Source organism: Spermophilus citellus (genome assembly GCF_964194105.1).
Source record: "Spermophilus citellus genome assembly, chromosome: 5".
Classification (NCBI taxonomy): Eukaryota; Metazoa; Chordata; class Mammalia; order Rodentia; family Sciuridae; genus Spermophilus; species Spermophilus citellus.
Genome location: NC_138186.1, coordinates 76699058 through 76724152, shown reverse-complemented (window position 1 = coordinate 76724152; position 25095 = coordinate 76699058). Strand labels below are relative to the sequence as shown.

The window sequence follows — 25095 nt, the reverse complement described above, 5'->3', positions numbered from 1 at the left end:
ATGGGTTTCCATATTGTTATTCCACCTGATAGACTATTAGAAAATCTGCAAGTGTATAATTACCAAGAGTAATCTTGTTATTACCAATTGTTCATGACCTGGAAATAGGTTCAAATTTGCTAACAGTACAATCAGAGATAATTTCTAACATTTAAGTAGCTCATAGCTTTAAAAATTTACATAATTTCACTAAATTCGTCTTATCAATTCTAATAACAATGTTCATATTTGAACAATGACAGAAGTAACATTTAATTAGAACACTTAGATTATTTTATTAATGATTCATTAATATGAGGGTCCTGGGTGGTAACAAGAATAAAATGAGTTGATATTAACCCAAGCTTATGTGCTGTTTTGGAAATGCCCTGTCATCAACAATAGGTCCCTAGCCCTATTTTTCCACTGCAATTGAATTAATTGAACTAAAAAAAATTAAAAACAAACAAAAGTAGTTAATCTTGTTATTTTGTACTAATGCCATTAAATTGTATCTATAAATGTCTCCAAATAGCCAGTATCATGACATTTATTGGTTAGGTCCTTATAGAAATGAACATGGAAAAAGATGGAAGGAAAAGAAGATGTTTAAAACTAAAACATGTGACATATTATTTTGTATGTTGTAAAAAATAGGAGTTTACAAGGCCCATCACCAGTTCTAAAAGTTTGGTAAACATGAAAGGCAAAGAGGAATTGATACTTATCTGACTTTGTGTGTTTTCATTTAAAAGTTGCTGCTTTCCAAAACACGAATTCTACATAAGTAGATCCTATGATTTATTCTTTAAGGCTAAAAAAAATCAATCATCATTGACCAATCAAGAGCTTATATGCTGCAATGCAAATATTTTTAGTCAACAAAATGTATCACAATTATGAGAACATTTTCAATTCATAAGAAAGGCCCTCTGATTTATTTGTGCATTCATTTTCATCTGCTTTCTTAACTTATTCTCTCCATCATGTGATTAGACAATGTGCAGTCTCAGCACACATGGACTCTTGACCAGGACAAACAGGCCCAGTGGCTCCCTGAGGGCTCAATTGCCCAGGGAATCAAGTCAGCAGACAGTCAGCTGCTTCTAGGCCTACCTTCTGGGCTCTGTGGTAGAGTCTACATGTAGACATTAAGATTAAATAGCAAACTTTCTATCTAGACACATAAGGTAGACCCTTCCTTCCTGCCTATTCAACCCCTTTGTATAAGGTATGAGGTATTTGCTTCTCAGCTTCCAAGGCATAAGTTTACAGTTTTTATAATTCACTTCCATAGAATCAACAACTTTCAGGGTTTAGGACAAATTTCAAAAGAATATAGAATATGAAGTATTTTAAATCACAGAAAAAAGAAATTATAAAACACTTGAGATTACTATGTATGAAGCAGAACTGTTATTATCTGAATTGCTTTTTCATCAGTGAATCATTCCTAAAGTATAACTTCTCTGGGAGAAATGCATCAAAGTTTGACTTGGCTTATGATGCAAGCAATTTAAGACATATGAGTGAAGTAATAATCATCAAGAAGCTGATATTAAATGTGGAAAAGGAAACCTTTTTTTAAAGTATATGTATTTTTTAAGCTGAATGGAATATAGTGCACTAGTGGAACACCATTGTGTTCAATCTGCAATAGTGTAAATCCCCCCAAAAAATGTTGTATGTATTAATGTAGATTTATCAATTAGAACAAATTCAATGCTTAGATGGTGGTGGTGTTCATGGAGGGTATTATGTGTGTGTGAGGGCAGAGGACAGAGGACACATGGGAATGCTCAGTACTTTCTGTTCATCATGGCTCTAAACCTAAAACTATTTAAACAATAAAATATGTAGAATGTTATTTTGTTTACCCAGAAACTCAGAATTTAAAAAAAAAATCATGAGTGTAATATTATTGGTTGTATTCAAATGAGGTATGCTTAATAATTTGATTGTCAAACATAGTTTACAGCTCACTGAGTCAAACAAATTTTATGTAAATTCCATCTACACTTTGGAATAAAAGCTCTAAAATCACATATATGTACCACTTCAATGCAACTTACTGTTGTCAGTCATGTGCAACACAGTTTGAAATTTTTAAAAATCAATCACAAATAGGGCTGGGATTGTGACTCAGTGATAGAGCACTTGCCTAGCATGTATGAGGCACTGGGTTTAATCAGCAGCAGCACATGTAAATAAATAAATAAAATAAAGGTATTGTGTCCATCTACAACTAAAAAAGATACTTTAAAAATCAATCACAAATTCTATTTCTGGCAATATTTTTAATACTCATTATATATCTTGGAATTTTAGAATTTTGTTAATTATTCGCCTAAAACTGGACTAAAAATATTTTTTGATATTTTGAAGACACAATGCCATGTTATTTGTGTGTATTTAGTCACTGTTAGTTTTTTATTAATTTAACAAATATTTTTGAGGATTAATATGTGTCACTGGCAGGGATACTATAATGTGTTAGAGTCTGTAAACAAGTCAGGATGGCGTCTGGCAAATTAACGTTAGAGTCTGTAACAAGTCTGGATGGCGCCTGGCATTTTGCCAGAGGGAGTGGTTTGTGAAGTAACTCCAGCAAGCCATTAAGTGTGGAGATTCCTTATTGGTTGACTGCTGTATCTATTTTATGTTAATTAAGATAAGCTGTGTGGAATGTATAAATACCTCTGTTGTCCTATAATAAAAGGCTCCTACTCCTGCTGTATCAATGTACACAAGTAGCTCATCACCCCCCCGGTTATTTTGCTGCAGCTGGATTGCGGCAATAATGGATTTTCTTTTTGTAATCCTATATTTTTTCCATGAAAAATATGCACACATATGCAACTGACTTCTGTGGAAATTATAAACAGCAAGAAATTTAGAAATATCTACCTTTGATGGAAAGAACAGGGAAGAAACTATCTTATATCATCTTTGATCAAGTATTTGAATGTTAGGTGGATACTTTGTTGGTTTTTTAAAATATATTTTTTAGGTGTAAATGGATCTTTTATTTTATTTGTTTACTTACATGCGGTGCTGAGGATTGAACCCAGGACCTCACACATGACAGGCAAGTGCTATACCACTAAACTGCAACTCCAGCCCTTGGATGCTGTTTTTTGTAGATGATTCTGTGAGCTTTTCTTTTTTTTTCCCCAGCATAATTAGCATACAAATATTTTAAACATTCATCATTTCATTCTGGTACAACATTCGAAATCCTCTATTCTGGCTACTGTGAAATTTATAATACATGATTCCCATAGATTAAAGAGGATAAAAGGCAGGGATCAAGAGAAAAGACTTGTCAATGAGTATGAAGTTAGCAGGAGTAACTTCACATATTCTCTGCAAAGTAAGCCAACTAAGTCAATAGTATGCAGTGACCTTGTATATTTCCCTGAAGTGCTCCACCTAGAACACTGTGCCTTAGAGGGTGAATATAAGGCTTAGGGAAAGTTGCAATAGTGATCAAGGCATCATCTTGGCCTGCCAAGTTTCCCCTCTACAGATTTATGTTCATTGTACTATAAGAGAGAATGTATATTAACACAGATATAATATGATTTAAAAACCAAGATTTGCCTGAAATTTTAAATTAAAATGTCAAATTTGAAAAATCAAAAAGTAGATAAATACCTTACTTATTGATATCTTCTCAGACCCTTTTTATGTCTGAGACCATAAATTTCTATCCTTATTAGTTAGGACTGCTTCAATAGACAATGTGAGAAATAGTCAGAAGGGGTAGAAAACAAGTGAAGCCTAAAATAACTAAGATTTAATAAGACTTATTTATTCATTATTTTAGAAATATGAGCTGATAAGACTGTAGAATTCAGACTGATTTAGGAAAACTGGTATCAGATATCTCAGAGATTTATTTGAGAAGACAAGACTGGGTGTAGGAATGAGGATGGATTTTCCTAAGCCACCCATGTTTCTCAGACTTCACTAGAAAACCAGAAGATTATCATCTTAAGAATATAAATAAATACCTGGTTATTTTCTTGTGAAAGTTGAAAACTAAAGGATTGTATGAATCTTCCTAATATCTCATCTGTCACAAGACAACCTTAAATTTTCCTACAGCTTCACCATACTTTAGGCATGTTTTCTCCTGCCCTTGGTCCATGACCTTCTCAGACAACCACTTTAAACAATCTAAATGGCCTAAATACAGAGGTGTCTCCCCTTCCTATTGGAGAGCATTTACTTCAGAATCCATATTTTTAAAAGCTTTTCTCTGCCCTCAAAAAGCATTAATCTTTTTAAAATCCTCTTATCAGTTTTACACATCAAAACTACCTTCCTAAGTTACCTGTGTCCCATCTCTTTGAAATCATTAATAAAAATAGTACCTTTTCAATAAGAGGTTAACACTAGTAAGCATCTGGATCCCAGTTGTAAAGCTGATTCCCATCTTGAAGATTGAGTAAAGTTATCTTTCTCTGGAGTAGAGCCAAATAGCAAACACATATGGCCTATGAGTTCTCCCAACTCAGTTCTTTAAAACTGTCTCGTATGGGGGTCTATTCTTTCTCCTCTATTGTGATGGCTGTGAATAAAATCTGTGTCGTGTGTTTAACTTTGTAGGCAATGAGTTTTTGCATTGACAATAAGTTTCTCAAAATTATGTGACCTTAAAGTTCCCAACAAAGTTCTGTGAACTTATTTTAATTATTTGTGTAAACACTGTTGTTTGCTAAAGCTTGTGTCCTGGTGATTGCTGTCCTCAATAAAAAGGCCAAGCACCAGCTCCCACAGTATGTATTGGTGAGTATAATCTAAAACATTTTTTCTAAGCAATATTTATCAAAAGTTAAACTGAGGTGTGGGAAAGTACCTTATAGGGAGGATTGGAATCCTCTTATTCCTCAGATATCCCATGATACATTCCTAAACATAGTTAAATTTTTAAAAATGTGTTAAATTCCTACAGAATTATTTTCCCTGGTTTGAATTTTGGTCTGTATGAAAATAGATTATACTGAAAGTATCTTTAATAAACACTGATAATAAAACTCTTCTTTTAATATATGCATGAATATCTTAGAAAATTTACTCTTGTTCTTTATAGGAGGCCCCTCTGGCTATATTTCTTTCTGGTCTTAGTGTCAAGAACATTTGTTATTTCTCATGAGTCAATAATACTTTTTATATAAAAAAATATGGATATAATATATAATGGACACACTTTTGCTGTGAAATCATGCTAGAAATATTAGAACCATAATAATGGCCCAATGAAAGTGATAGGTCTTTAGGTATAGCACTTATTACATTTTCTTGAGCTCACTTTATAAAACTCACCACTTTTCACCTCCTCTATCTCCAACTTGAATCTAAGATTTCTCATTGATTTCATGTACTTTCAAATTTTCGTCAAGCAAGGCCAGGCTGTTGAACACTGGGCAGGTAGATGACTATAGGGTTGCTGATTTGTTGTGATAATAGGAAGTCACCAAGAATGTTTGGTTCTGGAATTCCTACTGCAGCTGATTGGGGTTGATGCTTGATAGGTATCATTAATTAACATTTTTATGGATTCAAGATACCTGTAACAGCTAGCATGTTTACAGGAAGATGAAACAAGAAGAGATGAGGGGGGAAATGCATGATATTTGACAACCAAAGGAATCACTCTATGGACACATGAATTACAGAAATATGTAGGGTGATTTCATGGAATAAGAGATCCCATTAAAGTTTATGAGATAAGAAATGAGAATTCCTACAGTAGTTTACTTAAATTTGAGTTATATTTCTGTGACTTACCAGATGAGAGAAATAGAAAGCTGTATATAACCTCTATCCATTTAAGTTCCACTTTTAAAATGTAGACAAGAATATTACTTGTGTCAGGAAGTTTTTGTGGAATTACAGAAGTGGGTAGATGTAAACATATAAACACTGTGTAATTGTGGTCCATCTTGTTTGACCTAGATATGTATATATGTGGCTGTGTAACCAATGTGATTCTGCAATCTGTACACTTGGAAAAATGAGAAATTATACCCCATTTGATTCAAATGTATGATATGTCAAGATCATTGTATTGTCACGAGAAACTAATAAAAAGAAGAAGACAAAAAAGAAAGCAAAATAATAATAATAATAAACTCTTGTTTGATATATATATATATATATATATATATATATATATATACACACTCAGAAATGGGCAATTTCAGAGAACTTTATTGGGAAAATCCCTTGTATCTAAAATAACAGCACAAGATGTACAAAAACACCATTTTTTTATGGTTAAAGAAAGCAGTTTTTTTTTTTTTAATAAGGTGGAAATCATGCTATCACTTTCATGGCTTTTACCTATTGTATTCATGAGTGAATTGAATAAAAATGCCACCTGTAGGCTCTCCAGAAGATAGGTAACAATATAGACATATATTTTTATTTCATATATATATATATATATATATATATATATATATATATATGATATGTATTAAATTTGTTAGAGATTGATAAGGATATTTCACCATTATTTGGTTTTTAATATTTTCCCAAAGAGTTCATTTTCTTATATTTATTCTTTATCTCTTGATAAATCCCTATTTTTGCTGGTATACTATTCATTACTTTGTAATAAACCATTATTACAGAAAAATGTCTACTTATTCAAGTAGAGGCATTGGCTATAAATTAACCCTAAAAGATAGTGAAATGAGTTTGTTGTAATGATGAAACTTCTTTCTTTTGTCTGATTGAATAGTTTTCATAAAATATTATAAGAATGGTTGAACATATTACAGAAAAACATACTAGTTATTTTTATGAATTTCAAAAACTAACCTTGTTAATACCTATCTACTTACAATATTTTATAACAGAACATTTTCATAAATGTTATTAAAAATTGCAACATATCAGAAATAAAAGAATGTTTTGAATCTCACATATTTATAACAAACTAATTAAAATAATAATATTAAAATAATAAATAATAGAGGGAAATTAGTACAGTAGAACAAGGAGTTCAGGGGAAGGTAGGTGGGGAGGGAAAGGAAAGGTTCTGATGAGTGATATCAATCAAATTATGCCACAGTCCTGCTGCAGCAAAATAACTGGGGGGTGTCGAGCAACTTGTGTAGATTGATACAGCAGTAGAAGCCATTTATTGTAGGACAGGAGGGGTATATATACATTCCACACAGCTTATCTTAATTAACATGAACTAGATACAGCAGTCAACCAATAAGGAATCTCCACACTTAATGGCTCTCTGGAGTTAGTTACTTCACAAACCACTCCCTCTGGCAAAATGCCAGGTGCCATCTTGACTTGTTTACAGACCCTAACAAAATTATGTTATGTGCATATATGAATATCACATAATATCCCACTATTATGTATGATTATATGCACCAATAAAAAAGTTTGGAGTAAAAGTTGAGATTAATTAATGAATAAGCACTTGGGAGGTCCACAGATACCTTAAACTAATGTGTACACTGAAATAAAATCAAAAGAGCTTCTAATAAAAAACCATATTCCTAAACCAGATCTTACCTTCAAGTCTGACAGAAGAAAACTCTTTTTAATTTGTTCTTTATAGATAAATATGGCAGTAGAATGTATTTTTGCATATTATAAATACATGAAATATTCTAAGTAGGATCCTATACTTGTTGTTATACACGATGCAGAGTTACTCTGGCTGGATTTACAATTCAAGGTTAGAAAAGTTATATATGATTGATTCTATATTCCTTGTTTCTATTTCCCCTCCCCATCTTTCCTTCATTCCCCAGTGTCTAATCTAATCTTCTTCCCCTCCCCATCTTCCTTTGTTGTGTATTAGTATCCACATATCAGAGAGAAGATTTGGCCTTTGGTTTGGGGAAACTGGCTTATTTTCACTTAGCATGATATTATCCAGTGCATCCATTTACCAAATGAACATGGATTAATGCCATAATTTCATTATTATTTATGATTGAGTAATAATCCATTGTATATATACACCACATTTCTTTATCTATTCATCTGCTGTAGGACACCTAGGTTGGTTCCGTAGGATGACTATTGTGAATTGAGCTATTATAAACATTGGTGTGGATGGATCACTGTAATGTGCTGATTTTAAGTCCTTTGGGTATAGATCAAGGAGTGGAATAACTGCATCACTTGTGGTTCTATTCTAAGTTTTCTGACAATCTCCATACTGTTTTCCAGAGTGGTTTCACCAATTTGCATTCCCACCAGTAATGTTTGAGTTTACCTTTTTTCCCACATCCTCACCAACATTTACTGTTATTTGTTTTCTTCATAATTATCATTCTGAGTAAAGTGAGATGAAATTCCAGTGTAGTTTTAATTTGCATTTATCTAATTGCTAGAAATGTTGAACATTTTTTCATATATTTGTTGACCAATCATATTTGTTCTGTGAAGTGTCTGTTCAGTTCCTTTGCCCATATACTGATTGGGTTATTTGTTTTTTTATTGTTAAGTTTTTTGAGTTCTTTATATATCCTGGAGATTAAAATATATTACCCACAACTAAGATAGAGAACTACAGACTTTCTACCATTCTTTAGACTCTCTGTCTATATTCTTGATTGTATCCTTTGCTGTGAAGAAGATTTTTAGTTGAATACCATCCCCCATTTATTGATTCTTGATTTTACTTATTGAGAAGAAATATTTTAAATAGTTCCTTGTTTCATTTCCTCTGTTACTTCTTTAATTTGCTTATATATCCATCTTGAAATTTGTGATATAATTACATATGTTATTTGTTGGTTGTTCAATGTGAAAGATAAATCTGTTCTCACTTATTACTGAAACCACCTTTCCTCTGCAACTTTCTCTCAATAGTTCATATTGTTGATTATTATTAATTTAATAATATCACTAAATTAAATATGAATTTAATTCTGTCAACCACATTAACTTAATGCATTAAATTTTATTTTTTGACAAACTATACATAATTTGTCTTGGATTTTATTAAATTAAAAATATAGGTGACTTTACTATTCTACCTACCTCTCCAACAATTCATCCTTTCTACCTACCAGATTCTATCACCTATACTTTGCATTTATATTATCATAACTTGACTATATTACATTCAGTTATATTAATGTGAGTATATTTAAGTGTTCTCTGCTTTATCTAAAAGTTGAGTTTAAAAAGTGATATCCAGCCATCAACATTTACATTATTTTAAATATATAAATATTAACAGAAAAATTAAAGCTAAAATTTCATATTTGGTTTCCAAAGTTCCCTATTTTGCAACTTACAACCATTTGAAGAACAATATTTTATGTATCCAGGCAGAAGAGTATATGCATTTTATTAAGAAATAAGAGCTTAATATATTAAGTTAATGTAGTCAACAGAAGAATTCTCCAGAAGAATATTTGAATAATTCTTTAGAACATGTGAATATATAATATATATTAGAGTTGCTTTACTACATATTAATTTAGGCACAAAAATAGATATATTTAGTTTTCAATACCTATTTTTACTGTTGTAATTAACTGGATATATAATTGTGACTTCTTTTCTCACAAGTTTGATGCATAATATAAATGACGAATAAATACATTTAAGTTTTATTAAGAATTCATTTACTTACATATATGTTTTTAATTTTTACTCTTTTTTCTCCCTCAACTTAACTTAATTTTCTATAGTTGGATTTCCATTTGCCTTTTCATTTTTTTTAACTGTAAAACCATTTGTGCTTTTATTACTTTGTGATTCATTTTCATTTTGTTGGTGATAAAAGCAGCATTTGTATGTATTTTAGTATGATCATTCCTATTTAGCTGAACATTATGCATTTCTCCTCCTGTCCAACTTATTGTCACTATTTTAGATAACTTTTAACAATAGAGGTAATAAATCTATTCATATCATTTGTGAATAATTTGTATCATATGTCAGTGTCAATTTTTCTTCTCTTGATGTAAATTAATAAGAAAACTGCCTGTCATTATTTATAAGAGTCAATTTAGTGTCAGTTTAGGTTATGCTTTTTAACTCAGGAAATTAACAATCTAAGTGTTGTAATATGGAAGGTCAGATTTATCAAAATAAGTTCAGGGTGCAATAATAATGGAAAACCTGAAACAGAGAACTGGGCCAAAGAAAATACTAAGATAATATAGTTAATGGATATTTCCATTTTTTTTTTCTTCCACATAGTCTTAATTTGTGAAATTTATAGAAAGATATGTGATTCATCATCCTGGCTCCATAACATATATAAAGCTCATGGGTAGATCCAAATGTCCCTGTTCCTGTGGATTCATTACTAAATAGTATTTAATAACTGTGGCTTAAGAAGAACATTTTGCCCTTAGTGGCATACATAAAAATGCTATTGATTCATTATTATTTTTATCTCATTAATTTTTATTTTCTATATCCTAACATTTGATTTCCTTCCCAATAATCTGAATCATCTATTCCATTCTAGACTCTGAAGCATAAGACAAAGTAGTTAATATCCATGCAGACTTTGAATGCCTACAAACTCTAAGATGTGTCTGCATATTAATTCTATTAAGAATTAGTTTCAAATAAGGTGAAATAAGTGAGTTCTGACAATAATATATGACATTCCTTTCTAATGAATTTAGTCTTAGTTAATTCCCCTAAATAGATTAATGTGCTTGGGAAATTTTAAGAATTATAACTGTAACCTGCTTGCCTTATTAAAACTTTACATCATTTTCATTATTTTTCAAGTTACAAGATGTGAAATATACTAATGAGTATGCCTCACAGCCCTTTAAGAAAGCAGCCACCTACATTGACCAACCAGATAATTACTTCTGCCAATACATTGCTCCATTTAAAGGTAATGAACACCAAGGGAGAAGAAAAAGCAAACATAATTAACTTTAAAAAGCATTTCTATCTCTATTCTGAACTCATTTCAGTCTCCCAACAACATTATTAATCCTTCATTTTCTTAAAGATAGTTTCTAAAATGACCAACCAATTATCCTTTAGGCAGAAACTAGAGTGAAATAAGCTTCTTTATACATCCATAAAAACAGTTGAGTTTCTTATTTTTTTTTTAGAAAGGCCATCAAAGAAACCAAATAATACAATGAAAACTGAAGTCTATTATACTCTATCTTATTTTATTTGAAATATTTCCCCCATTAGCAAATGGAAATAGAGAGCTTTTCTTTTCTTTTTTCCCCCTAATCTAATCATTTAAATCTTTGAATGTAGCCATAGTTAGTTTGATACACTTTGTTATTCAGCTTCCTGTTATTATAACTATTACCTGAGATAATCAAGTTACAAAGAAAAAAGGTTTGCAGCCTCCCTTTGTGATTTTCAGTCCATGATCAATTGGCCTCACTGCTTTTGGGCCTGTAGCAAGACAGCACACGACAGTGCATCATGAGCACCAGTGTGGCAGAGGAAAGATTGTTCACCTCATGTCTTGAACTTGAAGAGGAACTGGAAGAAGATGTGGCTGGGGTACATTATCTCCTTCAAGGACATGCTTAAATCCACAAGAAGACCCCCTACTAGGTCATACCTCTTTAAGTTTTGCTTTCTTTCCATTGCACCAACCTAGGGCCCAAGCATTTAATATATGAGACTTTGGGAGACACTTATCCTAACTACTGCATATGCTAAGCCAATCATGGATATTTTTTATTTATTATCAGATTTGATTTTTAACTCTTTACCATCAGTAAAAGTATTTCATTTTTTTTCAAAAATCTAAAAATTCTTATTTTGCCTTATAAAAACCTATTTATAAACTATTCTACAAGATAGTATATAGAAAGTAACTCACTGAATATTTTCTTCAATGTTAGTATCTTTATCCCAGGCCATGAAACTTGAAAACTTTTCAACTAAATTGATTTAGACATTTTTAAATGTTAAACCTATTTATTTTGAACATTATTTTATTAAAACTACTTATCAAAAATTGAAGATTATACAATCCTCTTCATATATTTAGCATGCAGTTAAACTAAGTTATAGTTTTCTTAGATGTTGAATTGAAATAAAAATATATTTACCTCATTGAATTAAATATAGATGAATTACTGAAGTGTATGATAAAAATACCATGTTGCCTGCCAAAACTAATACTTATTGTTTAATTGTAATTTCTATGTGATATTCACATAATAGGAAATAGTTTATCATGTTTGGGTATATAAAATGTAAATGTATATTTATTGATTATACATTCTAAAAGATATATAGGGAATGGTCTAAGTAAATAAAAATCAGTTTTCATTTTAAAGATAAAATTTTCCCAGCACTGAGGTCTTCAATACTCATATTAATCACCATTCCTCAGAGATCTAGCTGGTTCCAGGTGTAGGCATGAGATTTGGAGATGATCATTGGATCATGGACACTCCTGTAAAACTAGAAGATAGGGAGGTGTTAGAGAAGAGAGAGAGAGAGAGAGAGAGAGAGAGAGAGAGAGAGAGAGAGAGAGAGAGAGAATATGAATGTCAGAGACAAAGGAACTAACTGAAGGCCACTGACTAAAGTTATAATAATTTCAGCAACAAAATTTTTAAAAAAAGAAATAATGTTATCACCCCAAGTGCAAAACTAATATATATGAGGTCATAGTGATTAAAAATAAATGATTGAATAGGTAAGTGGGGAGGAATGGAATGTCTTCTATATAGAATATTCAAAAAATCTATGCAAACATTTTATATTAAAGGAGGTGGAACCTAATTCTCTATCCTTTAAGCTCAAGCAGCACGATAGTGATTGCCCTCCAAAATAGTAGAATGTGGAAAGAGGAGCTCATAGAGGGAAGAATAAATTTATATTGAGAAATCTGACAATCACTACTCAATCAAGTCATCAAGTTTAATATCAACATTGATAAGTCATTTTAATAACAATTTTGATATGAAATGTGAAAAATGACATTTTATATTTGTAATCCTCCTCCCCAATATGTATTATCTCATTCTACTCATCAGAAAAATCAACAAAGAAACCCAATTGTGAAACATTCTAAAACTACTTGATCTGTATTCATCAAAACTGTCATGCACAAGAAAACCAACAAAATCTAGGTGATACTTAAATACCAAAAGGAGACTAAGGAAATATGACTACTAAAAGTAGTATAGTATCTGGGAGCAAAATAAAGTCATCATGTCATTGAACAGAAGTATTTTTCTTGAAAAAGTAAGAACATCACCTTAAAAACAATAAAATAAAAATAAAGTATGAATTTTGGTTTATAATACTGTGGTGATATTGGTCCTTTAATTGTGACAATGTGTTATAAAAAATAACAAGGTTCAAACCAGTTTCAAGATAAATAGGACCTTCATGTATTATCTGTACAACCATTTGAAAAATTTAAGAAAAATATAAAATTTAATTAAAAATAAATGATTGCAAATAAAAATTTCTGAAGTAAAAGAAGGTACATTTAAAGAAAACTTAATATATAACAGAAATAATAATTACAAATAATCATAAATATTTTAACCATTACATCCTGAATATTTTAATCTATAAATTATAATAAAAAGAAGAATTTTTATTTATTTTCAATGCCTTACTTTTAAAGAACACACTAAAGTGTTCAAAGGAAATTCACATTAACAAAATAGAACAAAAAGCAAGTACAGCTAAACTATGATAAAGTTCATGTCTCTGACAGTATATTCTATTTTCTATATTATCTCTTATAATAAAATTCATACTATAGATACATTAGGCAGTGCTATATAAAAACACATTCTAATTTATATTTTTATAGATTTTTTTCAGCTAGAAAACTTTGCCTTTTATTAATGAACCTACTATATGTTCTTCTTTCCAACTTAAACATAGCTCAATTATATTGCATATAGATGAGACCATGTGAATGAGTTTAGACCAAAAGAAAATGATAGAAGCTTTAATCTAGCAGTTTGATCTATAAAAGTATCCTATACAACCTTTTCTATTTTTTTTATAGATCAAACTGCTCTTTTCTCCTCCATTTTTTTGGAAGAGAGATACCTAAAAACAAGAGTACCTCCATTGTGTTGAGTGAGGAAACCACAAATAAATGAAAAAAGGCAAAAGTTTTGTTGTGCTAAACCACTGTGATTAAAGAGGTTTGTTACTCACAGCAACTCACATTACTTAACTGAGAAATTGTCTTTTAAAGACTAATGGGAAAGACTTCCTTGAAGGTGTCATTGGAATTGATTTTTTTTAAACCAAAGAATAAATGTACTTTAATTAAGTATACAAATAATCCAATTATTAATCAATTTTCTTTGTGAATTGCAAAAATAATTTCCTTTTTTCTATCTTATGAATTTCTTATTTTCTGATTAATTTTGTTCTGAGCCTGTTAGCAATTTAGCAATCTATTTCCAAAAGAAATAAATAGAAAGAGTATACATAAAAATGTAATTCCAGCAGAACACGGTAAAACTCATAACATTTAGTAAGTATTTAGTTGATTCAGTAATTTTAAAAGTTTAGTTTTTAGAGTTAAGGAAATATGATTTAGCATATTCTATTTCATGGGAGAAAATCCAGACCTTTTCCTATTTTGTGCCTCTCACAAATATCACAACATTCATTCATTCCTACTTGTGGCTGGCTGCTGCTCTTCATGGTCATGGGACATATGTCCTCCTTGCTTATAAAACCTAAAGTATTTACTATCTGGCCCTTTATAGAAAGCATTTGCTAACCACTGGTGTGGAAAGTTCAGAAATAGGCTACATATTTGTACTAGTGCTTTGGGTTTGTTCTTACAGTGCACATTTTATCTGTGGGATATATATTTGCACTAATATAACATACATTGTGTTAAAGATACATGCATCATCTTTCTTTTAATAAGAAACAGATGACTCTACAGTGTGCACAATTAAATTATTATTTGCACATTTAGAGTAAAATTTACATGAAAAATGCATTCATTTTTAATTTATATGTTTATGAACTCATTTTCTGAAAATTTAAAGATAAAAAAGAAAGTATAAAGAAGATGTGTATTCTGTTTTTTAAATATGTGAATCTGTAAGAAATGGGGACATAAAAGTAAGGAATTTAACCTAGTGAAAACATTTTCCCATTTTAAGGGTTATATTTCATTACAATTTGTAACATTAAAGTCAATACTACATAAAGGAATCTATCCAAAGTGTGGACTTGATTATATAGTCTGTTTATGGAGGCAAAAGGAGATAATTAGAAAAATTTTTGTATAATTACTTCTGTAGAGCTGAATACTGCAATTTGTTATATTTGTTAGTTTCTAGCATTATAATTAGATCTTCCCCAAATAGCATCATTTTCACACATTTTTAATGCTATATTTCTCTTTGAAATCTTTTTTTTTTTCAAAATAGTATTAATACACATGCCCTTAATACAATTCTGTTTGCCTGTAGTGTTCATTCACTGGACTTAGAAAATAGTAAAGTTTGATTTAATCTGGGCTCCCTTCAAAATTTTAGTCTTAGGGACTAGAGCTAGAAAACAAACTTTAAAAATATGTTTATTTTAAAAGAAAAGGGCTTTATTATTTTGTTTTCTAAATTTTACTTCAGAAATGAACAAAAAATTTTAATAGATGCAAATGAATTTTCCTTTACCTTATTTAGGTAATTATTGCTATTCATCTGTAGAAATTCTCACAATATAGATTACATATACCTTCTGTATTTTGGTTGCTATGACTTTCTACTTTAATTACAATAAGCAGATATAAAGTAGTTACTCCCATTGATACTGTTGTCATTGTCCTATGTATGCATTGCCATGATGAATCATTGCTAATTTAGCACACCCTGTATTAAAGACTTCTATGCTTAACACTTTAAAAAATAAATTCTGATAGGAATTTATCTTCCTAAGCAAAACATACACTAAAGCAGTGTTTATTGTTTCCATGTGTGGAATACATGATAATGAATAATGGCTTAAAGCACAAGCTTTCTTTCTACATATCAACTGAAATGAAAACTATTAGGAATAAACATACATGCACATACACACCTAATATTAACCACACTTACTCCTTTTCTCCCCAGCATTAAAGAGGATTGTATATGTGGCCATGTTTTGTAAACACTGGTTATTCCTATTTGCTTAAAAAATATGATCAGTGCTAAATAGTAATGCAGCTCTTACCCAATCAGCAATTTAAACCCTAAAATTAACGTCTATGAAGTATAACAGTAGTAAAGAAAGGGTGAAGAAGACTACCTATAATGAAAATTTGCTCCTGTCTGAATTTAAACACTGTTGTCCTTACAAGTGAAGCACTCAAGGTGGCAAAGTCTATTTTCAAAAGTTGGCATTTTCTCCGTGGATGGAAACGATCACATCTCTTGAGCTTAAAACTGTTAACTACAAAAAAGTGAGATTCAGCTGTATGATTCTATGAATTTATCCTTTTTAGATTCCATGTATAAATGACACCATTCAGTATTTGTATCTTTGTGTGCAATTTATTTCACTTAGTACAATGTCCCCCAGGTTTATCCAAGGATGAAGTTGGGTCAAAGGAGACCATATTTTAGCTAGAGTGTATAAATAAAATCAAGACCCATCATATAGCATGGCGACTATAGTAAATAATATATACTTGAAATTTGTCCAGTAGATTTAAAAAATTATAAATATGTGAGATAATGTGTCTGTTAATTAGCTTGGTTCCAAAACATATACATATATTGAAGTACTATGTTGTGCATTCTAAGTATATGAAATTTTATTTGTCAATTAAAGTTTGACTCATAAATTCAAAATTGTATGTGTATATGTACTAGTAGCTAAAATGTTGTAGATTTTGTAATTCATAATATCAACTGTTTTCTAATTGAATTTCATATACCCAAGGAGACTTGGGAAAAAATAATATAGCATATACCACTGATAATACTATATTCTTTGAATTTCTATTATGTTTTGGTGCTAAAATGTAAGTTGTTACTCAATTCTTGTAAAATATACAAGTTTTCAATATCTAAGCCAAAAGGATAAGGCTTTGTTGTAAATTATTGTGCAGTTCTCAAGAAAGTTGGTGCTTGAATTAATAAGAATGTCATTTTAATAAAGCTATTTACAAGAAAGTAAAATGTAAATATTATTTAAAGAATGTCTTATCTGCTAAAGCTTTAATGACACATGTCTCTAAATGTGTAGCAATTAAGATAAAAAAGCTGAAATGGTAATTAGCCATTAAACATGTTTGCAACAGAAAGTAAACAGAGAAGAAAGAAAACTCAGCAAAATAAAAATGCTTAAGTATGTTGAAAGCCAAAATAATAATGCTGTTTTCTAGATAGGACACTCTGTTATGGGAACTTGTAATTATAAAGCAGATTTAAGTATATATTTTTAAGTGTTTGTGAAGTGAAAAAGACTGGAGAACATATAATGGAGCAATTAGTTTTCAGCCTTCACAAGCTGTACCTTGGTCATTCTTCTGTTGAGCTACAATGAGATTTTATAGAAGCTGTAACTTAATGCTCCAGTCTGGTCAGTCTATAGTTATACAAACATTCTTGGAGGACAAAATATTTTGGTTCAACTATACAAGCAATCATCTGTATGTTTTGCAGATGTCTAAAAGTCCTCTTGAGATCAATTGAGAATATTAACAAAAAGTAATATTGAAAGTGTCCACAGGAGTATTATTTTGGAAAAGTGATCAACTAAATAGATGGAAAGTAAAATGTTAAGCTTGTAATAAGTTATTGATCCAATTGCAAAAATTTATTAAGTGCTTGATGTTAGATTGTGTCTTACATTTATTCTATGTTAACAGGATTAAATCATCTTTTTTGACTTTATGAACTTAATGATAACGCCATTTAGATGCCTTTTCTGCAAAAATTGCATAAGAGAAAAAAAATTGTCACTGACCATTGTGTCAATATACCATATTAAATATACCACAGAGTTTAATCAACAAGTCATTTCACAGACAGTCTAATCTGGGTAACCTACTAGGAACAATGATAGGATGATAGGTCTGGCAGTTGAAAAAAAATGCCTATAGCCTACAATTTATACTAATCATTTTTGATTTGCATTATCAACAGGAAATAATATGTTCTTGACACTCTAACAATGAAGGAAAATTATAATTAAGTTGAAAATTACAGAGAAGGACTGGTCTGCAATGAATTCATACTAATCTAAACAATTTGCAGAATTGGAAAATGATGACACTGCTATTGTTTTCTAAATTCTTATCTTAATTTTCAGAATACTACTCACCTTTAAATTTTAGTATTATTCAGCAATTCCCTCCACATGTTTACCTTTTCACTATAAATGCTTTCCATGTTGATCAAATCTGTTCAAATGTGTCAACTACTTATTTTCCAGCAAGTGAAAAGCAGCTTTACCTCTTCAAATTGAGCTAAGTGTATGTTGATGATTCAGGAACACATGTCATGCATTTCTTAGGATTATGAATGTTCCAAAAATAAATTCAAAACAAATGAATAAAGTGGAGAGCAGAGGCACTAAAGAAAAAGAAATGAAGAAAGAAAAAGCATAGAAATTGACAAAACATATAAAGTGTAGCCAGATCTTTCCCTGTGTGAATGAGACTGATGTGCTTAGTACTGAGTCCAAACCAGGCATGCCAACTATGAAGACTATCAAACAAAGTGAAATAAGGCAGTCCCCAAAAGCCAAAGGTCAAATGTTTTCTCTGATAGGTAGAAGCTAACCCACAATAAGGGGATGAGGGGATGAGGGGAAGAATAGAAGTTCACAGGGTTAGAGAATAGGAATGGAAGGGAGGGAGGAGGGATAGGAAAAGGAAAGACAGTGGAATGAATCTGACATAGTTTTCCCATGTATGTATATACAAACATCACAATGAATTGCATCATCATGTACATCCACAAGAATGTAAATAAGATATATTCCATGCTTGTACAATTATATCACAATGGATTCTGCTGCCATGTATAACTAAAAAGAATATATATATATATATATATATATATATATATATATATATAAATAAATAAAATAGGGATAATAGGAAATCATTAATCTGGCAAAGCATAATCAAATGTATGAGAGATCACTCTATCTAAAGTAAAATCGACTTTTTTTCTTTCTGATTTTTTTTCTTTTAGAGAAAACTGATAGTAACCAAGACTTGCAATAATCAAGCTATAGTCTAGAGTAGAGGTATGTAAAAAGACATGAGGTAATCGGATGATTTCAAGAGGTATTTAGGTAATACACAAAATAGGCTAGGCTTTGTGATATTCAGATGTGTAAAGTAAGGAGAAAAAAATAATGTTCATATTCCTGGATGAGTAAGTGAATTATTGTTTCAGGGCCACATGGGCTAAAGAAACAGTTTTAACGAAGAAGGAAAGCAACAGAAATTCAGGCATCCTGAGTTTATTAGGTTATTGTCATTTGTTAAAGTTGGTGCTTCCCTTCAGTATGCTAATGTGTATCTGAAATATAGGAAACAGTTCTGGAAGGACTATAATTGTATAAGGCATCATTTAGGAAAATATATATAGAGAGAATGACCAAGTTCTTTCCTTAGAATAGGCACTGAGTAACACTAAAACATGTGGAATTGCTAGAGAAAGGAATATACAGTAAGAAGCACAAGGTAAGGACAAAAGAAAAGAGAGTTCCAATTAGTAAGAAATGATAAGAAAATGTCAAATGGTTCTGGGAGTTGTTATGGTTTAGGCATGAGTTGTCCCATTAAACTCATTTGAGGAAATGCAAAAATGTTCAGAGGTGAAATGATTAGATTATTAGAGCTTTAGCCTAATGGTTGGATTAATTGATTGACAGGAATAACTGAGTGGTAACTGTAGGCAAGCAAGATGGGGCTGGAGGAAGCAGGTCACTGGGGGTGTACCTTTGAGGTTTACACTTTGCTCCTGGTGAGTAGAGCTCCCTTTCTGCTTTCTGGTTGTCCTTTCCTAAGCTGCTTTCCTCTGCCATTCTTTCACATGATTTCCCCCCCTAACCTTGGACCCCGAGCTATGGAGTCAGCCAGCCATGGAATAAATTTCTGAAAACATGAGCCCAAATAAATTTTCCTTCTTAAGTAGTTCTTGCCAGACTTTTTGGTCACAGCACTGCAACACTGCATATAACAGAAGAGTCCAGGGTGATTTGTTTTGAAAATATTCAAGAAAAATTATGAAAGGGGCCTTTGTGCCATCCCAAGAAGAGTTTAGTAGAGTTTGCTTTTTGATGGTGAACGGGTATAACAGATGAAATAAGAAGGTAGCAATACCAAGACAAGATTACCTTCCTGAAAATATTTGACAAGGAGATATTGGCCAAATGGGATGAATGTAAGACAAAATATTTTTTTTTCTCTGAAATGTTAATGGTTGAAAGGAAGAATAGCTAGCCCGCATTTGCCCTTTCAAATCCATTCTATGTATGGGAAGCTAAATTACATGACCTTCATTTCTCATACTTTCTTTTGATTTTGGCAAATGAGAGTTGTGGTGTGAAGAAAAGAAAATGAAAATGACAGAAAAAAAAAAGAACTACCTCACTTCTGCATTTGGATTACCATGATTACCCTACCATGATGGAGCCCCTCAGGTATCTGGGCCAATTGCACTTTCACCAACTCCATGATTTACTCCTTCAGCCAATATATTACTCATAGCACCAGCACTGATTCTTCTGGTTTTCTTTTTTTATTTCTCCAAAATAGTTTTTTATTTTTAAAAAAATTAGGAAGTGTTGAATCTAGTTGAAAGTAGAAATCATAAATTTCTTGACATGGATCTTCAAATTTCTAAGATTTTTTCTCAGCCTTAGTATCCCAAGAGGAGACACACAGAAGAGGGTTGAAGCAGTTCATATTTGAAAAAATAAAGATAAAATAATAGGATTTTTGTGTAATTGACTAATAAGGGGATTGCAGTCCCACACTTTGACCATGGAGTTCCAATTGTATAGAAAATATTGCCCTGGGCTGGGAATATAGCTCAGTTGGTAGAGTGCTTACTAGCATGCACAAGGCTCTGACCCAAAGTTACAAGGTTTTGCTAAATAAATAATATAGGAAAAGTTATTGTTAGCAAAAAGAGAAACACCTTACTATGGTCTGCTATAACAACAACAACAACAACAAAAAAAAACTATGGGGGCTGGAAATTCTCAGATCAGAGTTCCATTTGATTTGACATCTGGCAAAGCTGGCTTCCTCATAGAAGTCTATGTACTCACTCTAACCTCACATAAGGGACAAGGAATATTACTGGAGACTATTTTGTATAGGGGTTAATTACATTAATGATATTCTCTTCTCCTGACTAAATCACAACCCGAAGACCCCACCTCCAACATTGAGGATTATCTTTCAACCTATGAATTGGGGCTGTGGGGCACACTTACTCATTGCAAAGTGCAATGGTAAGCTTTGGGGAAACAAGCCAATGGGAGGTTGGTTCAAGAGAATAAAAGAGATATTGCACATTTATATTTTGGAAAAAATCAGTTTTCAGAGAACTGAGATATTGTGAACTTAGGAGAGCACACAATTTAAAAAAAAGATAAAATTAAAATTATGGCGGCTATTAGTAATAGAGTAACATATTGACAAGTCATTTCTCATAAGATGACTGTAAGCTCTCAACAAATTAAAAAAGCAACTTTATGAAGGTACCAAAGTGATCAGAAGCAGATAGGAATTGAAAAGGAGTTGATGCTTTTAAAGATATAGTAGCTAGCACTGCTTGGGGAGTTAAAATAATAGAAGAAATCTGCAATCTTATGCATCAAGAACCAGAGGAGAATTTGAGGCTTCTACAATGAAAGAAAAGTAAATTCCAATAGAAGGATTCATGGAAGGAGCAAGCCTTGTATGGAAGGGCATGGACATATCATTCAAACTATACAAAACTTTATTTAATGCCTGAAACGCACACAATTGGGAATTCCTCATTATTCAGTGAAAACAGCTACTGAAAGCACAATAAAACAGTTTGGTATTTGAGTTCAGCCATGTTAATGGCTTTCTGTAATTAATAATGATTATTTAGAAGAAGAAAACTGAACATAGAGATTATACAGCTTATCAGGTACAATGTCAAGAATGCAATTAATTATCATGACAGAGATTTTTTCCTTAGAATACTTTTGTTAATACTAATACTACTAGAAGAAAACACAAGGCAAATCTCTACAATATTGTTCACAGCAACAATGTTTTAGAAGTGATCCAAAATGCATAGGCAAAGAAGGCACAATTAGATCAAAAGGATGGTAACAAACTAAAATGCTCTGCATAGCAAAGGAAACAATCAATCAACAGCTAAGAGGGAAGAGAGAATTCACAGAAGATTATAAAATATTACAAACTTGATAAGAGGTTAATATCTAAAATATTTATGGAACTCAACTCAGTTACAAGAAAATAAATAACAGAATTTTAAAAAATGACCATCAATCATAATCACAGTGGTGCACACCTGTAATACCAGTGACTAGAGAGACTGAGAGAATAGGATTGTAAATTCAGCAACTTGGCAAGATCCAGTCCCAAGTCAACATAAAAAGGGTTGGATTCAATCCCCAGCACCAAAAAAAAAAAAAAAAAAACAATGGGACTAGTAGAGTGAGGATAGCAAGATGGTAAAGGAGGTATCTGGGAGTAATTCATGATTTATGCATGTATGCCTATGCCCCAATAAAACCCACTAATTTATATAATTTAAATGAACCAGTGAAAATTTTAGAATGGGCAAAGGATTTGAACAATATTTCTTTTAAAATACTATACACTTGCTGAACAGGTACATGAAAAAAAAATGCTCAATATTACTAATTATCAGGGATATGCAAATCAAAACCAGTGAAATGTTGCCTCACTCCATTTAGAATAACTATTATCAAAAAGTTTATATAGTTCTGCTGTGGATCAGAGAAAAGGGAAAACTTGCACATTGTTTGTGGGAATGTAAATTAGTATAGCCATTATGAAAAAGATTCTGATTGTTCCTTGACAAATTAAAAATAGAACTACCATATGATCCAGAAATTTATCCAAAGAAAATGAAATATATATGTCAAAGAGTTTTTTTCATTCCTATGCTCATTGCAGGATGCCGTTGTCGTCGTCGTCGTCCTCCTCCTCCTCCTCCTCCTCCTCCTCCTCCTCCTCCTCCCTCCTCCTCCTTCCTCCTTCCTCCTTCCTCCTCCTCCTTCCTCCTTCCTCCTTCTCCATCCTCCTTCCTCCTTCTCCTTCCTCCTTCTCCTTCCTCCTTCCTCCTTCCTCCTCCCTCCTCCTCCTCCTCCTCCTCCTCCTCCTCCTCCTCTTCTTCTTCTTCTTCTTCTTCTTCTTCTTCTTCTTCTTCTAAATGCTTTTTAAATTTTTTTGGTTGTTCTAATTAGTTATACATGACAATAGAATGCACTTTGACACACCATATATAAATGGAGAAGAACTTCTCAGTTTTCTGATTGTACATGATGTAGAATCACACCAGTAGTGTAGTCATGTATGCACATAGGGCAATAATGTACAATTCATTCTAGTATTCTTTCTACCCACCATAGTCCCTCCCCTCTCTTCACTCCCTTCTGCCTAATAGCCAAGAAGTATGTGAGGGGGTGACCTCATTGTCTTTTGAGTGATAAATGGATGAAGAAATATGGTACATATATAGACCAAGATGGTCAAAACTGACCTTGTTACTATCTAAGCTTAAGAATCAGCTGGGATTCCTCAGATGAATCAGCTTTCCTCTATTAGTGATGCCATCTGCCAGAATGGGTCAGAGTCTTGCTGATCATACATGGCTTCTCTTGGAAGCATAAGGAACATTTCCATGTCCAATGACTCTCCTCTTTGCAGAATGTACACTGTTTGTCTCCCTGTTCTCTAGAGTCCTATTTCCCTAATCAGCCAAAAATATGGAACATACACAGAATGAAATACCCTTTAGTCTAAATAAATAAATAAATAAATTCCTGCCATTTTTTACATCTTGGATGGAAGTGGAGATCATTATATTCAGTAAAATAAGCTAGGCACAGAAAGAGAAATACTGTATAATCTGGCCCATATGAGGAACCTAAATTAGTTGACTTTATAGACATTGAGAATAGAATGATCATTACTAGAGACTGATGAGAGTAGGTGGTTGAGAGTGAGTGATGGGGAATAGGTACAAAGTTGTAGCTAGATAGGAAATAGGAGTTCTGGTGTTCTGTACACAGTAGAGTAGTTATAGACAGCAATAATGCATTGTACATTTCAAAAAGCTATAAAGAAGGATTTCATAGGTTATTACCATAAAGAAATTATAAATTTTTGGGCTGTGGATGTGGCTCAAGCAGTAGCATGCTCGCCTGGCATGCATGTGGCCCGGGTTCGATCCTCAGCACCACATACAAACAAAGATGTTGTGTCCGCTGAAAACTAAAAAATAAATATTAAAAAATTCTCTCTCTCTCTCTCTCTCTCTCTTTAAAAAAAAAAAAGAAAAAGAAATTATAGATGTTTGCAGAGGCAGATATGTTTACCTTAATTTTAAGAATTAAACAATAACACACATTTGTCAAAACAGTGCGTGGTACACATAACTAATACATTTTTTATATTTATATATCAATTTTAAAAATAAAATTTAAAAAAGAATATACTGTCATTTTTGACAGCCTTTATGAAACTTGCAACATTATATTAAGGGAATTAAGCCAGGTACAAAAAGTCAAAGCCTGCAAGATCTATGTGAAATAAGAAAAAAAAAGAAATTATAGGAATAAAGAATACAACAGACATGAGTATGTCAATATGTAAATCAATGGAAGTGTAACTGATGTGATTCTGCAATCTGTATATGGGGTAAAAATGGGAGTTCATAACCCACTTGAATCAAAGTGTGAAATATGATATATCAAGAACTATGTAATGTTTTGAACAACCAACAATAAAAAAAAAAAAGAATAGAATGACAGTTACCACAGAATGGTGAGATGGGAGAAAAGGGATGGAAAATTACCAATCAAGGGCTACAAGCTTTTTTTTTTTTTCTTTTTTTTTTTAGAGAGAGTGAGAGATAGAGAGGCAGAGAGAGAGAGAATTTTAATATTTATTTATTT

General features: G+C 31.7%; 1 protein-coding gene across 1 annotated transcript in view; it reads left to right on the top strand.

The window, feature by feature from the left end:
- Window positions 1–25095, top strand: part of EYS (eyes shut homolog) — a gene marked incomplete at its 5' end in the record, with an annotated part of 1607607 nt that overhangs the window by 375265 nt on the left and 1207247 nt on the right. Inside the window, 2 exon segments of the mRNA XM_081294994.1 lie at window positions 10736–10747; window positions 10749–10843. Of these exon segments, the coding sequence (XP_081151120.1) occupies window positions 10736–10747; window positions 10749–10843 (107 nt within the window).